The sequence below is a fragment of the Apaloderma vittatum genome, unplaced genomic scaffold, assembly GCF_000703405.1.
Source record: "Apaloderma vittatum isolate BGI_N311 unplaced genomic scaffold, ASM70340v1 scaffold9528, whole genome shotgun sequence".
NCBI lineage: Eukaryota > Metazoa > Chordata > Aves > Trogoniformes > Trogonidae > Apaloderma > Apaloderma vittatum.
The window spans coordinates 54,261-71,198 of record NW_009731310.1 but is presented as its reverse complement, the minus strand read 5'-3'; the positions used below and the strand labels follow the sequence as shown (position 1 = coordinate 71,198).

The window sequence follows — 16,938 nt, the reverse complement described above, 5'->3', positions numbered from 1 at the left end:
ATGCTTGGAATGCAAAATGTTAAAATCTAATGCACTGGCTGTAACTACAGGAGGAGCAAGAGAATTTAACAATAACTCAAGTCTTGGTGCACACAGGCAGACAGGCAGTGCCCAGCTTAAACATGCACGTACAAAAATGAAGTACAGTTTAGTATAATGCATAGTTACATTATAATTACAGATAGTAGGCAAATCCAGAATGAAGTTACAGACCAGAACAAAAGTACAATATACAGAATATCTTCATTAAGTCTACACCAATCTCCACCCCTTCCCAGGAAAGCCACAGCTGGGAAGTTTATGGCAACTGTCAATATCGTACCTCAGGTGCACCCGCTATCTTGAGCTGCAGCATCCCTTTTCTGTCCTTGTCTTCACTGTTGGAATACTGAATAGTCTGCACTTGATTGAAGTCTGCTAGATGAGTTGGCTGCAGAGAGGCAAGAGAGAAAGTGGGGGAAATTTCAAAATGACAGCAAAATACTTCGCCTTTATTCCCGATGTTGCAGAAGCACAGACTTTGATCTCCAAATTACACTTCCAGAAATCCGTTCCTCTGTTTCTTCCTACAGTTCTGTTAGCCTGACAACCCACACTAGAATCCTCAAGTCTTTGCAAAACTAAAGCAAGCACCAAGTTCACCTACAGAGGTCACTGTTGAGTAACACGTGAAAGCACATCGTGGAAACAACCTCTTGGAGGTCGAGAGGGAAAACTCAACAGGTTATAACCACAGGGAACCTGCACCAAGAGCATACTTCACATACCTCCAGGCTGCTGCATAAGGCATGTTCTTAGCTCGCTCCTTATTCCTGTTCTCCAAAACTTTTCACTACCTTTGAATTTAATTGGATAGAAGTTATCAGGGGATGTAGTGATAGGATGAGGGGTAATAGTTTAAACCTGAAAGGGCGTAGATTTAGATTAGATATTGGGACAAAAGTCTTCACTGTGAGGGTGGTGAGACACTGACACAGGTTGCCCAGAGAAGCTGTGGATGCCTTATCCCTGGAAGTTTTTAAGGCCAGGCTGGACGGGGCTCTGAGCAGCCTGATCTACTGGGAGGTGTCCCCACCCATGGCAGGGGGGTGGAACGAGATGATCTTAAAGGCCCCTTCCGACCCAAACCATTCTGTGCTTCCATGGACACAGGCGCAACTTAAATCATGACTGTCAAGGTCCCAAATGTTTTGCTAGAAGAACCCATATGAGTGTAACTTCCTTGTACTGCGGAGGTGTACAGGCAATGCTGTAATACAGTATATATTAGGGAATGAAAAGGCTATTAAGAGTATGAAATGAAGCAAATAAAGTAGAAATGAAGGCACAAATGCTAAACACTAACTGATCAAACAAGCTCTAAACACTAACTGATTAAACAAGCTCTTCATTTATACACTCTTCTTAAGAAAAGGGAGAATAATTTCGAACAATTTGGACATTTCGTTGTTAAAACGTCACCACTAACGCATCAAATTCCATAAGTTAGCACTTCACTAGGTACAAAAGCCAACAAATCAGTGCTGAGGCTGCACTGTCTCTCTTCTTAACCCAACTGCATTTTCTCCAATCCCAAATCCTGAGTTAATATCTGAGTAACAGCTGTGTATGCTGAATCTCCCAGCTCTTCAGTGTTTAACTCAAAGCTTAGACTTGTCACTCCTCTTTGTGTGGAGCTCAGTTCACAACAGGTCCTGGTTGTTCAGACAACAACCAAGAGAAGAAAACAGCGACAGACTTACATTTGCACCCTTGTCTGTAAGGTAACTGATTCCTTCTTCTGGGCCAATTGCCAGTTCCACTGAAATAATCCAGCTTGACTTCAGAATCGAAGGAGAAAGGGCAAAATTTTATCAGTAAGACAAGACACTGCAATGAAACACCATCCTCTAATGTTATAATTACAGTTTTTCGTAACTACTGTCTAGAAGCTTTTAAACTCTTCATACAATTTCAAATATGTCACAATCAAGTAATACTGCAAGTAGCAAAACTCATGACTGGTTTCCTGAGGATCCCTGCTACTCAAAATGCGTTTCCATGTGTTTTATCTTAGGTCTACACAAGAATTACTTACTTCCTGTATTTCCTCGTCTTGAGGACATCGCTGTTCATATTCTAATTTCTCCTTGAGTGTCTATTTTCACAAAGCTTGCAGACTTAATGTCCCTTCTCAAAATTTGTTTGAAATGGGTAGATTTTAAAAGGTGATGAAGCTGAGAAGCCTCATTTCCTCAGGAAACCAGGTTAAAAACTGCTTGGTTTCCACAAAGGAAGCAAGAATAAAAATATTTAACAGTGTACCATCCTCAGCCTACTAAAAAATGATGCTTTGGTAACAGTCAACTGAGAAAGTTTTGAACAAAATCAACAACTATATTTTGTTGTTAATGAAATCCAAGGACTCTTCTCTAGATCAAAACAGGAATTTCAGAATCAATTAGGTGCAGAACTACGCAAAAAACAACTAGACTTCTAACTGCAGCATGTGCTCTGGGAACTGGCCCATTCCTCTACTTACACCGAGAGCACACTTGAAGCATTCCTTGTCAAATCTGTACACCGGAGAGAGGATCTCAAAGAATTTCAAAATACTTTCTTCTCTGTTGAGGTTGGCAAATTGTCGAAAAGTTTGCTGGATTAATTTCCGTAGTGTTTTGGCCTGTACATTAAATAAAATGTTTAAAGATCGGTTATTTTAAATCTAACCAGTGATAGTGCATTTTAAGAGCTTCAATCCCTTAGAATCCCCAACAGTTTCTTTATCAATGAGATGCAGACAAATCTCAAGAAAATAAAAAGCAGCTTCAAAAGACAAGTAACAGTTCTTCCTTTTAACTTTTGCTTTGAAACAAAATTATTTCTTCTGTATGTTATAGAGAGAATATCTGATAATGTTTTGAATAAAATATAATAAAAGACAACATGTTAACCTCTGCAGAAACTATTTTCTTTAGATTCTCCCAACTTCTTAACTGCGTACCAATACAAAACAACGCATCCTACACCTTCATATTACCTTTTAAATTTAAATCACCATTCTCTTATCTGGTAGTAAAAACCCAGCTGGAGCTGTATCTGAATCTCTTCACGGAGTATCTTAAGACAATCCATAATATAGGGGATTCTTAAAGTTTGATAATATGCAAAATAACTTCCATATAAAAAAATAATTTAAATAGTAAGTTAAAAATTCATGTAAAATGTAAACCCCACATTTCAATTAAACTATTAAAACTATATTGTATATCATTTTGTCAACTGTCTTCAGCATAGAAAGAGCCACTTAGAGCATCACAAATCATCCTCCCAACACCTGGGACAGAGCCAGACACCTAATTACACAACCTGCAAAACATGCAGCCTCTCTAACAACTGCATCAAAAAAAAAAAAAAAAGGAAAAAAAAAGAGTTAACTAAGAGTTATAAAGAGCGGAGTACCTGCCTGTATATAACGTGTAATCCCTGGGCAGGCTGCCACCCTTACCATAGTAAAAACAGAATCTGAAAAGCAATCTCTTTAACGAGCTTCAGAACTGAACAAGCAATCAAGGATCCTGAGTAAAAACACCCGGATTTAAGCACTAGAGGTCACCCAGACCAAAGCACGGCACCTTCTCCTCGGGAAGCTCGGCAAGGCGTGTGGAGCCAGGCGAGCCGCTGTTTTTTCATCACTACTTATGTCATGTAGCACCAAAATGTCAAACCCACAAACACGTCTCTTCTTTTTCCCTTTGCCAAAGCTTGACCCTTATCTGAAGTGACTGAATGGATTTGAAAAAACCTTAGTGATACCATTTTCTAATACTTTTTCTAACTAGCAACAACAATAGAAAGCAAAACCACACTTGCTTTTCCAACATGTCAAAGTTAAGACAGGAATTAGCAGCGAAATATACCTCGATGTCCGACTGTAACGGCATTACAATTCTTCATTCTTTCACGTTGCCCGTTAACAGCTCCAGGCACGGCACAAGTACGAGCTTCCCATCAATGTTAGCACTTCCAGCCAGATTAGACATTAATTTTTAGTGAGCTTTAAAGAGCACTCAGAACTCTAAATAGGCAGATTTTTTGTACAAGGAGTGTTGGAGATAACTCCAATAGCAGCGGTCCAAGGGTGTTGCATATTCAAAGAGAAAATGATGATCGCTCTCGCAACGGCATGAACCTCAAATGAGGGTTGGAAACGCTCAGCTCAGCACACTAACTTCATGTTATACAGATAACGAAGAAATCTGCCATTTTGTTGTGATTTCAAATTACTGCGTCGCATTATCCCCAGGGAAAACCTGACATTAAGGGAACTGAAGACCTTAGTTTTAACTAACAGCTGAAAAGCACCAGGAACAAGACACTAGAGGAAGAAAAAAAATGCACTAACTCAAGTTGCTCCAAGTCTTTCAGCCACACAGTCGTAGTAAGATACTTTATTCTGCCCGTGGTTTGTTCTTCTGGACTGTTTGAGCATCATCTTGACTTCCAGGCATATGGGCTATATTGGTTGGCTCTTTTGGGTTAAGTCCACACAGAAGACTTACTCTCTAGCTTGGAGATCATGAATGAGGTGCAAACATAGAGTACGTGGGAAAAATGCACCTCTATTAGAGTGATTCACGAGAAATATCTGCAACAACTGCAAGGGAAATGCACTGAAAATTTGCTCTTCAAATATTTCCTCAGAACAACTTCATTTTTCTCTGCTTTTCCTCAAGACACGCCCTAGAGTGAGGGGGAGGTCTCCCCAGTTTGTAAATTAAACCCAATCTGGCTTTCACTCACTTCCCCACCCCAACTGCTGGTTTAGTATAAGGAGTTTTTCTCCCCCACACGACGTTTGCTCACCAACAGCTACACGCAGAGAGCACGGCTCAGCAGCCGCGGCAGCGCTGAGGCACCGTTTACTAAGCTAAACACTGGGAGGCTTCTTATCCTTCTCTAGTGAAGTAATGAAAAACAAAGGCCTGTTTGGCTCCTCTGAATTAACTGGACTTTTTGGAACCCAAATAAACAGAACTATTTGCAGCACAAATGGGATACAACACGTTGTCCAATGACTTCACTGTTTCCTCCTGGAGAAACCTCCCTAGACACCTCCTAGGATACTTTTTTTTTTTTTACAACAGTCTTGATTTCTTTTTTATCTATTTAATGAGGTCCCCAAGGTGACCTTCTGTTTTTAAACCCCTGGATATCAACCTATACCTCGCACCATGAAATATTTTGATTTTTTAATCTCTAACAACTTTTGATTAGCGCTGCACTACACTCTAAGCTTTACTTCACTAACAGAGAGAAATAATTAATTTTATATTTCGTGGCCATCAGGAGCCCTCCTTTGCTTGCCAGTTCAAAATCTTCATGAAGTGGAAGAATCATTTAATCACTTGAACCAAACCTGAATTATTTTTAATAGGGATTTAAATCTCATTAAACAGCAGACTCATTTTTCCTCTTCATGTCCAACGCTTTTTTCATCTTTGCAAGGTTCTCCTCAGCTTCATCTTCTAGCAATTCTCACTAGTTCTTCTTTCAGCTATTCTCTTAATTTCCTGATTTCTAAAGAGCTGTTTTCTTTGTTGACCATGTTTCTGGCTCCATAAAGTCATTTTTGAGATAGTTATTCATTCTTTTACATTTGGAACCTTTCACCACAATTTCTCCCGTTAGTACAGAATAGAGTTTCAGATAATTGCTTAAATTAAAATGCAGAGGGATTACTTAAATCCACTTGATTTCATTAGCTTCTGATTTTCAGAAGTATTTTGATACAAACCCCTTCACGTCAGACCTTTCCTGTTTATCCATTTAAATCACAATGTAGAAACTTTCTCAATCTGATGTTGAAATCTATCATTTCTCTAACACCATCCGTGCTTACCAAAGCCTGCTCTAAAATATCAATTTATGATTTATACTTCCATGTATGAATGGCAAGAGATATTGGTGACCATTCTTAATCCCTTCTTTCAAAACATGTCAAGAAAAATTTGCATTTTTCACTCTGGGAACATATGGACTTCAATGGAACTGAGATCCAACTAACGTTTATAGTCTTAATGAGGATTAACAGAAGTGGAAATCGCTCAAAATCTTCCCTGAATGAGTCGGACACACTCACGAGCAAGGAAGGCAAACATGGTTTATCGATTTGCCACTAAAACTACGTCATTTTCTTACATGTCCCCTTCCTCTTTCTCCAGAAGTCTCATGTATATTGTAGGTGGAAAAAAAAAAAACCACAGTTATTTGACACTAGAAGGTCTGAGGACACTTTTTTGAACTTCTGTCCTCAAGGTTCAAGAGGCAGAGGAGTGCTCTTCTCACCGTAGCTCAGCAAGGTCACACAAATCACTCCTACCTGAGTTCTGCCAGTTGCACATCTGTACTACAGGGATTTTTATTCTACCAATCTGACAGAGAGCTCTGACATTTTTCCACCAAGACACCATAACTGAACAGCAATTTCCTCACAACTATATGGCGACAATGCAAGTTTCAGATTCTGACCCTTTGGGATTTTACGCAGTCTAAAATTGACCGGAACCATAATTACCTTGACTGAATCTAGTAAACTCTTCGGAAAAAAACGTCTTAAACCAACATCCTTCCTGAAACAAAAACATACACAGCATTAATATAAAAAACATTGGGCCATATTGTATGACTTTCTCACAGGGAATTCTTCTGTGGTTTTTTTTATTGTCTATCACATAAAATAGCAACATATTCATATTTTCACAATTAAGGTCCTTGACGATCTCAGAGTAACAAACACAGGACCATCAAGACAGGAACCAGAGCAAATGTGGGACAGCAATTATCATCTAGTGTGAACTCAAAACGATATCGCGTTTACAACAGGCACCTGGTGTGGCATTATTCAAAGTGTTGGCTTGAGCCCAGCGAAAAGTTTTCAGAATAAAAACTGTCCTTTGGACATGTTTTTAATAATTTAAAGATCGTTGGAAAAAATACTCTTACAGGATGTAGTCAGGGGAGAAGGGAACAACATGAAAATGACAATTTCTAATAAATATCTATTAGAACTGAGTAGGAGATGCAACATAAAGGACTTTTCATGATATCACCTCAGTAAGCATGTTCACTGCTGTTCCACTACTGTATTACCCTTTGCAGCGCTAGAATCGTTGCTTTTTTCTCACGTTGAGCGTTAAACGTTAAAATTCCCAGCTTTTTCTTGCAAGTATTCTCACCTTCTGCACCTGTAATCCTAAATCCAGGATCCTAATTCTGTCCCTGAGCTCAGGTCTTGCAAGCTTGCTGCCACACCAGAGTCGTGGCCCTGGTTTGAAACCCAGAGCCATAAGGATTAAATGTTTTTGTGGCCCAGACGTGCTGCACCTGGCTTACATCTGACATATGTATGTATTGCTACAGCTAAATGTTACCTTCACAAAAAATGCTCCAAGAAGTCGCCAGCGATCTGTTAGTGCAGAAGAAGATTGTTGTACAATCATGTATAACATGTTGCATGACCATGAGCTAGTTTTTTAGTATTGGCAGAAAATTTGCAAGAGAAAAAGGAAAAACTAAAAAAAAAACACGTAAGTACAAAAAGGACTTATTATCCTTGCTTCTCAAAGGTTTTACCATTTTTTCCTTTAAATTTAAGAGGTTATGGTATCTTTCAAAAAAAAAAACAAATGCCTTTAACTGTTTCTGAAATGAGGATGAAGGAAAGCTCTCCACAACTGCACGCTTTCGACACACATAGAAATACATCCGGAATTCTTGTATTTGGCAAAGAAAAGAAAAGTCATGAGTGAGCCTGACGTACACAGTGTGTATTTACTGCTACCTAACGGCACAAAGAAAGCCAACACCGAAGTCAACATCAAAAGCTTACTCTGTAACCCAGGGTATTTGTAGAGCTCTCTAAAGACAAGCAGTACACAATTTCACAAAACACACTAAAAACATCCTCAACTAAGAGGAGCAGAACGTTCATGCGCAGCAGTAAACGCCGGCATCTGGGCGCTGACAGTAAGCCGAAAGATTATAAAACTTTCATAAATGTTAATTCCTTTGATGCGTTTCCTCTCAAATGCAAATTACACGCGGTTTATCACCCCACACAGCTAAATAAATCTAACACACTATTACCATCTAAATAACATGCAAAGACATTTTGAAAAGGAATATATTAGTTGAACGTTAAGCACTGGAGAAATGGTGTGTTTTCAGAACGGGAGCCCCTACAGTACTCCCGCATTACTCATCTGAACAGCACGGGGCTGCCACAATCTGCGTCGATTCGTCATTAAAAGGACTCGTAGAGTCGCCTTTTGTTGGGATCTGTGTGCAACACGTTCAGCAGAAATCCCTACACAGAGTACAACGCCGCACAACTCAAGGAAATTCGTTAAGAAAGCGTATCTGGCGTTGAACCGAGACAGCAAATTTATTTACTGGAAGAGAATTTAACTTGGGAAGATTTAATGGCACGGTCAACAACAAACTGCGAGTACCTGCAAGTAAGAGGATCTAAGCATCGGAAATTGGGATGGATGAAGAGTTTTAAACACACAATCCTACAAACTCCTTCCCTCCCCAGCTGCGCTGCACGGGGGTGAAACGGCCAACTCGGGACACACACCAACTCCAGATTAAGAACCTGGACGTCTGTTTTCTGATTGCCACTATGAGGTAATTAGCAGCAACTGGTTCATACAGTTCCACTACAGCTTTGTGTTTAACCTCAGCTACTCCCTCCTACTCGTGGGCTTAAATGTAAATTTATTTTTTTTATGTGTAAACTTCAATAGGATTAATAAAACACCAACTACAGATAGATGCTGCTGCTTGTCGTACAGTGATAAGCAGCTTTAGGCGATATATAAATTTATTTCTATTTTTTTCATCCCAATTGAAGTTACAACAAAAAAGTAATGTTAGATTAACATAATAGACTTTAACATGCTTTTTACAAAATTGTGGCTGCAGCTGCTCCTTCATATAGCACCCATTTTTGTACTTGCAATTATCCTTGTTCTATGCTAACAGACTTCACATTTACTATGAAAAATATTCTTCTTTCATTACATGAAGGCCCAACTATTAAAGGCTACTTAATGGTTTGATTCTATCTACCGTTTCCCATCTAGATTTGGGCTTGTATGAAAATCTGATCAAAGACGAATATACATCAAATAGACATCTGACAAAGAGGGGCAAGAAGCAATCACAGAAAATGCAAAAACCTGCCATTTAAAAATTGCACTCAGCTGGTCAAGTGCCTCATGATGTACTAAAACTAGCAAAAAAACCCTCAAAACAATCAAAAAAGCCCCACTTGATAAATAAATATTACTTGTGTAGATAAACCTTCACAAGCTCCTAAGGTGGCAAGACTGAATTGGCACATTTTGAGGATCGCTGCCACTTTTTGCAGGCTCTTCTTAGCTTAGAATTACGTACACCACTTTGAGGTGCTTTCATCCTTTATCTCTCCCAGCTAAATTCCATACAAAACACACTTTGCTTCTCAAAAAAAGAATAAATTAAATCTTGAAGTGCATAATTCTACATTTGTAATTTTGCATGGTATCAAGCTGTTAAGACTTTGCATACCAGGGTTTTTACTTCACTTTGTCTTTCCCAGCAGGAGCTCACAGCAGCAATTACTTCTGACCAAAACAGTTACGGTTTGGAAAACACATGCACTTGGAAAACACATGCACGGAAACAAGTGGGTGTTAAGCTGGAAGCAGCCTCAGAGTGAATCTTTCAGGAACTCTCACCTGTTACAATTATTAATTAATATTTTTAATTAGCTGTTATCACCTTCGTTTCCTTTGTCTCATTATTTCCAAAGTTATTAACCTAATTATTGATGTTTGCAGCTTACATTTGCCAAACAACCAACTTAAAAACCACCTTTCTCATGTCCTTCCTGGCACATTTATAAACAACAAGCGCCGTAACTCTGAGTGCTTTCAGATCTTTTTTATATCACCTTTTAGCCTCGTCTACCTCCTCATCCCATTCACTGTTCTTAGTCCCTTCTCATTCTGTTATGCGTTTTCTCAACAAGGATGCTTCTGCTAGCAGCCACTAAGAGAAAGCTGAAGTTCTTGAAAAAACACACAACCCTAACTCAAACAAAAATATAGCTTTAAAAATTGTGCACAGCTGAGCACTATGTATAAATAGCAGGCACTATATAAATAGCAGGCAATTCTTTAAAGTTGTATTTACCTATCAAAATCACAGCGTTTCCTCAAAAACTGTGAAATTATTCATTGTTCTGATAAATCTTATCTTCCACCTCCAAAATCTCTCTCTTTACACCTCTACAAGTTAGCACACGTGCTTGATTAAAAATGAAATAAGAGACTTCAGTGCTACATCACTTTTTATCCCAATTTTACACCTCACTAGACAGAATCTTCTCACAAGGACATTTAGTCATGAACACCACTGTTCGGACTGGAGTCTTTTACTGGACCACATGATTAGGCAACGAAAATATTTTCAGTATAAGGATGCTTCTTGGTCATCTTTAACATTTGTGATAGGTAGATAAACAATCAACTGGCAAGGTCACAAGTCAGGAAATCTGCACGCTGAGCAAACAGAAGGGAAAAACAAAACCACAAGCATTTTGAAGTAACTCCACACTTGACCACAGATGAGTCACTACTGAAGAATGTGGTTACACACTGAAAAACGTTTAAAAATAAAAATCACCTTAGAACGAGATTTGATGAATCCAGGAACATTAGCAAAATTGCAAAAATTCATAATAAGCCTCTTGATCAAGTTTAAACAACTCCAGCCCTGTCTCCCCAGACCAGAATTAAAAGCGTGTTTCCTACTTCTATACCTTGAGAGCTTTCACCATCCGCATATTACAGCACTCGAAGATCTCAATCAACTTTGTGGAATGAAAAAATTACCATAGAAACATTCTGTTATTGAACTGAATTTGATGGTCTTGATGAAGAAACATTTCAAACCTCAAGCTAGAACACAATACTTACTCTAACACTTCATAGTTGGACTTCTTTTCTAATGCATTGCCTCTCATCTCTCCGTAGGATCTCCTGAAGTCAGGAAAAATATTTGAAAGGGACAATTATTGGATGATCCAGCCTAGAACCACAACATCAACGCAGTCAAATCTTTCAGACTTACCATTAGAAAACAGCGGCAGAATTAATTCAGACTTTAATATTAGTACATTATTGTCCTAACTCCGATCAGATTTTTTATTTTACAACATAATGGCATGTACAGAACCTCGCACAGGACTAGAGCAGTACTGCATTTTCAGAACCACTTAAAACCAGCTTAACTAATCTGCTACCAAGAGAAGTGCTCTAAGCTGCCTTTCAGCAGCTCCCTTCTACCTCTCTGTAACAGCACTCATGTCTGTGCATGATGAAAACTCACAGTTTCAATCCAGACATGGTCACATAAAAAAATAAATTAATAAATGCGTAGCTGTTGTTGGGATCACGGCTTTCACTGAGAAAGTGGAGCGGTAACGCTTGTGGTAAAATAGTTCTAGCAGTTGTCTACTAGAAATATCTCGTGAAAACGCTCCGAGAAAGCCACAACATGAGAACCATAGAAAGCAGGACCTGGCTGACAAAATAATTATGGATTATTATACTCGTTAGGTGTTCTGAAAGGAGGCACCAGCAATTTTGTAAGTGCATAAGGAGTCTGCAGTTGCACAATTTTTGTTTTCCCTTGGGCTACCAGTGAAACTTTCAGCAGAGACGTCAGGTTCTGGTATGACGCCTAGGAAATTTCATGAGACAAAATTCTGTTTTATTTTGGAAAGTACTGTTCAAAGGATGCTTTCATTCTTTGCTAAGAAGTTTACATTTGCCATTAATTTCTTATCAATTTTGCTTCATCCCTAATCTCCCCGTGCGAGACAGCAGCATAACTAGAGCAAATGCTTCAGGCTGGAAATTCTCCATAAATTAGCAAAACCCAAAACATGCATTTCAAAAGCTGTGCTGGGAACTCTCTCAAGGATCTCTTAATCTGATAAATTTATCTTTATTTTCCAGCTGTCTATACAGTTGACAGGAAGACCAAAAACACCCCGAAGAATCCTTGAGATTTAATCATGTGAAAATAGCACATGAAAAATGAGTAAATGCAGAGAGGAAAGGTAGCAGCATTTATCTATAATTACATTCTTTAGCTGTAGGATTTATATATGCACAATGACAAGACTATTTGCTAAATAACAGCCTTCCCCCCCCCCCCACGTATATACTTCACTGTACTCTACAGGCCTTTGAATTATTCAGATGAAGCATTTCGCCAAAAGGCAGTATCAAGATGCAATTAATTAAAATTTTTAAATAAATGTTAATTTAAAAGCACTAGAAAGTGGTTACAATACAGTCGATTCAGTTTCTCTTCAAAATACTTCGTAGCAAAAACAGTCTTATGTTTTATTCAACTACACTAGTCAGAAATGGATGAACTATAAGCAGTTTCAAAATTAACGTACACATTCTGTCAGAAACATGTTGAATAATAAATTAAATTATCAGCTTACCGGATTTCAAGGCAACCTAGTTTCAAAGCAATTTCTTGGTCCACTTGATCTGCTATTTCTAACATATAGTCATTTTTCACCTACAGCAAAAGAAGTAGGTACGCATCACAGAAACATCACTTCAGTGCCAATACAGACTCAACGACTGCCCCAACAACTTCGACAATAAATACGTTTAAAGTTCAATTTTTTTTAATGACTCTTCACACTGCATGGAAAGAAAAAAGAAGTTACGTTCACGTTCTCCCCCAACGAGTTGCACTTTTGTACGAAACCCCTTTCGACTGCAATGAGCTTGATCAAAAAATTCCTTATCTACACGAGTGTTGCCTATGTTGTATTTAATGCAATCAAAATTCTTCACAGGAGGCCGAGCAGGTGGTTGCCCCTGCATTCAACAGATGTGAATGTATGCTGCACTCTTGAACTGCCTTGGTCAACAGTGTTTAATTCTGTAGGTGCATGTAATCATACATACAAAATGTCTGTACGCTACTGTGAAAATAAAAATAGCAGTAAAGAAAAAGAGTGGTATGTGAAAATCACACCGCATCACACTTCAACTAACAAGAAGAATCAACAGTGAAACTAGATGGCTACCACCTACGGTAGGAAATAAAACAGGCCAAGGAGTGTGCTCCAACCTGGAGGAGGCCAAACATCACGACCAAAGGGTCATCCCTCCTGAAGAGGATGGTTGGGCCAAACCAGCGTCTCCAGATCACTGCTGGCACGCACCGTCCCCGTCCAAAAGGTGCACCAGGGAGCCTGCTACGTACCCAACGAGATGGACTGCGGTCGGTTAAAGCTTCAGCAGGTGTCCTGGACTTGTTTTATTTACTAGCATCAATGCAGGCAGAAAGCCCACCTTTTAGGTTATACTTTCACCACGTTGCAGTAAGTACTTTATACAGTTACCAACAAAAAAAGCAGAATGAAACAAGAAATAGACAATACAAGAGAGCAGGACTAGTGCTGAAGAACTAAACTCCACAATTCCTGTGTTCTGCACAACAGACATTTTTTACCAGCAACATCTCTTTGTGGAAGTACAACTTTTCCTTATGGCTCTATCTTACGAAATCATGAATTCACTATTGAGATCCTAAAGCCTAAGATCCTAAAGTTGCAGAAAGTCCTGATATATCCGAAGAATCTACATTACTGGCTGGCAGATCGAAGGGGAGACGACACATTGTGAAAGCAACACCCTTCACAAAATGTTTTTCTAAGCGATGACAAATTGTAAGAAAAAAATTCAAACTGTTAGAAAAAGCATTTCAAATGTAAACGGTACGGAAGTGCAGCAGCAGATCGAACACCTGGAGGTCCCTTCCAGTCAGCACCCTCCCAGTAACACATGAGCAGGCACCAGAGCATTGTCTCGCCACCACAGTGAAGGCTGGATCCGGCCCTGGACTAAAAAGCAACAAACACATACGATCTTCCTAGTTCTGAAGTGCAGGAACACTTTAATTTGTGATTGCAAGATGTGAAAGAAGAAATATGACAAACTGTGCAACGGCGAGAACATCAGTTACTACAACAGCTGCAACATCAGCAGAAAGCTTTTTGTATGTGAACTCATACAGGTACTCAACAATAAGCTTTTAACTCTTCTCAGTTCAGCTCCTGCAAATATTACAGAGAGATAGGTGAAAAAAAAATTGTCTTTCAGCACCATGTATTTTGCTATCTGTATACACACACGGAAACAGCAGTTCTGTATTTCCATAGTGGTAATACACAAGATATGTAGAATTAATAATTCTTTTCCTCCGTCATGGTTACAATAAAAAAAAAAACAATAAAAAAAATTTCTCATGTGTAACAGCCTCCTATTTCAGATTTTCTGGTAATATTTACAAGGATTTATCTCACTAAATCTTACCAAAAAAAAAGGCCTCTCCAAAACCACAGACTCTATGTCTCGTAATTACAATGGCTGTAAGTGATGTAAACTGAGAGAGAGGCACCGTGCAGGAAGACAAGACGTTTGGATTCTGCCTTTTCATTCAAAACCATGAAGGTCGTTTAAGTGCGAAGAGTCCCCGGTGTTAGCCAAGTAACGAGTCATTGCTCCAATGGACAGAACGTCTTTAGGAGATTATTTACAACCAACAATGTATAAATCACAGAGAAATGTCAGTTATATGACAACATGTATCATGTGTACCTACAGTACCTAAGGATGGGCATCCATGGGGCCGAGGCCAATGGTGTAAGGTTCAAGGCCAAGGGCCAGGTCCTGCACTTGGGCGACAACAGCTGTCTGGCAGAAAAGGGTCTGGGGGTGTTGGTCGACAGCAGCTGAACACGAGCCAGCAGTGAGCTCAGGTGGCCAAGAAGGCCAATGGCATCCTGGCCTGGATGAGGAATGGCGTGGCCAGCAGGAGCAGTACTGGGACTGGTACTACTTCACATCTCTGTCGGCGACATGGATGGTGGCATCGAGGGCATCCTCCAAGTCTGCCAATGGCACAAAGTTGTGCGGTGCAGTCGACACGCCAGAGGGAAGGGATGCCATCCAGAGGGATCTCAACAGGGTTGGGAGGTGTGCCCGGGCCAAGCTCATGAAGTTCAACAAGGCCAAGTGTAAGGTCCTGCACCTGGGTTGAGGCAATCCCAAGCACAGGTACTGGCTGGGCAATGAGTGGATTGAGAGCAGTCCTGGGGAGGATTGGGGCATGTTGGTGGATGAGAAGCTCAACATGAGCCAACGGTGTGTACTTGCAGCCCAGAAAGCCAACCCTGTCCTTGGGCTGCATCAAGAGCTGTGTGACCAGCAGGGCGAGGGAGGGGATTCTGCTCCTCTGCTCTGCCCTTGTGAGACCCCACCTGCAGTACTGTGTCCAGCTCTGGAGCCCCCAGCACAAGAAAGACACGGAGCTGTTGGAGTGAGTCCAGAGGAGGGCTACCAAGATGGTCAGAGGGCTGGAGCACCTCTGCTGCAAGGACAGACCGAGAGAGTTGGGCTTGTTCAGCCTGGAAAGGAGAAGGCTCTGGGAGACCTTATCGCAGCCTGCCAGTACTGCCTGTAGCTGAGCACTTTTTCAGTCCTGACACATAAAACTTCCCCCTGCAGAAACTACGTTAATTTGAGGCTACTACTATATCATGATCAAGTATGTATTCATTTATTTTCACAGCTCATTGCCTTGTAGGTCCCAATAGCGAAATATTTCATTTGCTAAACTACACTGCTTAAGAACATCTTCAGTTTCATGAAAATGTATTTTAAAATGTTGCTAGCCTCAAGTAAATACTATTCCATAAGTAAAAAAGCAACATTACACATTTAAAGTTTGGGGTTTCTTTCCTCTTGCTCGCTGGCTTGTGAGCAGAAAATCCAGTCGTGTTTTCCCAGTTTGATTCTGCAACTACAGGCACCACAACTTGACTGGGAAATTTTTTAAAACCCTCTTCACTCTTAACAACGTGGAAGAAAGAAAAAAAAAAAGTATTGTGAAAATTATCCGCTCGTTTACAAGACAAAAACGAGACCTAAAGAAAACTGAGGATTATTTTTTAAACCTTGGGAAGTCTAAGGGGGGAGGGAAGCAGAGTTTATTTTCACTCTCAGAATCCTAATGAGAACTTCTCTTATCACCTTTAATTTTTCTTGACTATTCCCTCTGAGATGGCCTTAGACCAATGCATGAACGAATGCTCATGCAAAGATTAGATAAGAATTTTGCATGAGGTTCAGCACAAGCTGCACGACCTCCTAAGAAAAAAGCCTGAACAAACAGTAACTGGAAGAGACGCAAGAGATAATTTAATGGTAATTAAGCACACTGCCACAGGGCAATTGAATAGTTTTCCTAGAAGTCTTTTGTGTTTGCTCAATTATTACTTTTTCTATTATTATTGTTAGTATAGTTAAATGACAGAAATGAGAATAATTTTTTTTTGTTTAAGAGAAAAAAGGCCCCATCTTTAAGAGCATAAAGTGTGTATAGACACAAAGATGCGACAATGAAGGTGTGACAAGCTTCTAGAGAATGTTACCATTTTCTATTTACTGCATATTCACAAGAAGCATGTTAAGAGGGAGGATGGATCTTGATCTGTGGGTTTTGGAGCCACTGGTATCAGCATGAGCTCACGTTCCACCTGCAGAGCTGCCCTCCTTGGTGGTACGTGCAGCAGTCCTTTGCTTACAACAGCTTGGAGTCCAGCTCACAGTAGGGATGCCTGGAGGAAGGCTGAAGGACACGTCATCGAGTACTCTTCGAGTCCATCGAGTACCACCGCTGCTCTTTTGCTCCCTATTTCAATTGTTCAAAATGGGATCTCTCCAAAGGCTGAACTAAAAAAAACATGTTGGATGCTAATCTTCACCGATCTCTGCCAAGCAAACAAAGCCTTTAAAGCACTCCTGCTGA

At 39.9% G+C, this 16,938-nt stretch overlaps 1 protein-coding gene across 1 annotated transcript in view; it reads right to left on the bottom strand.

The window, feature by feature from the left end:
- Positions 1 to 16,938, bottom strand: part of LOC104278231 (focal adhesion kinase 1-like) — a gene marked incomplete at its 3' end in the record, with an annotated part of 75,961 nt that overhangs the window by 11,248 nt on the left and 47,775 nt on the right. Inside the window, exons 5-10 of the mRNA XM_009875142.1 lie at positions 12,551 to 12,630; positions 11,007 to 11,069; positions 6,557 to 6,611; positions 2,522 to 2,662; positions 1,743 to 1,820; positions 323 to 430 (exon numbers count right to left, since the gene is read on the bottom strand). Coding sequence (XP_009873444.1) covers positions 323 to 430; positions 1,743 to 1,820; positions 2,522 to 2,662; positions 6,557 to 6,611; positions 11,007 to 11,069; positions 12,551 to 12,630 — 525 coding nt within the window. The remainder of the gene's footprint in view (positions 1 to 322; positions 431 to 1,742; positions 1,821 to 2,521; positions 2,663 to 6,556; positions 6,612 to 11,006; positions 11,070 to 12,550; positions 12,631 to 16,938) is intronic.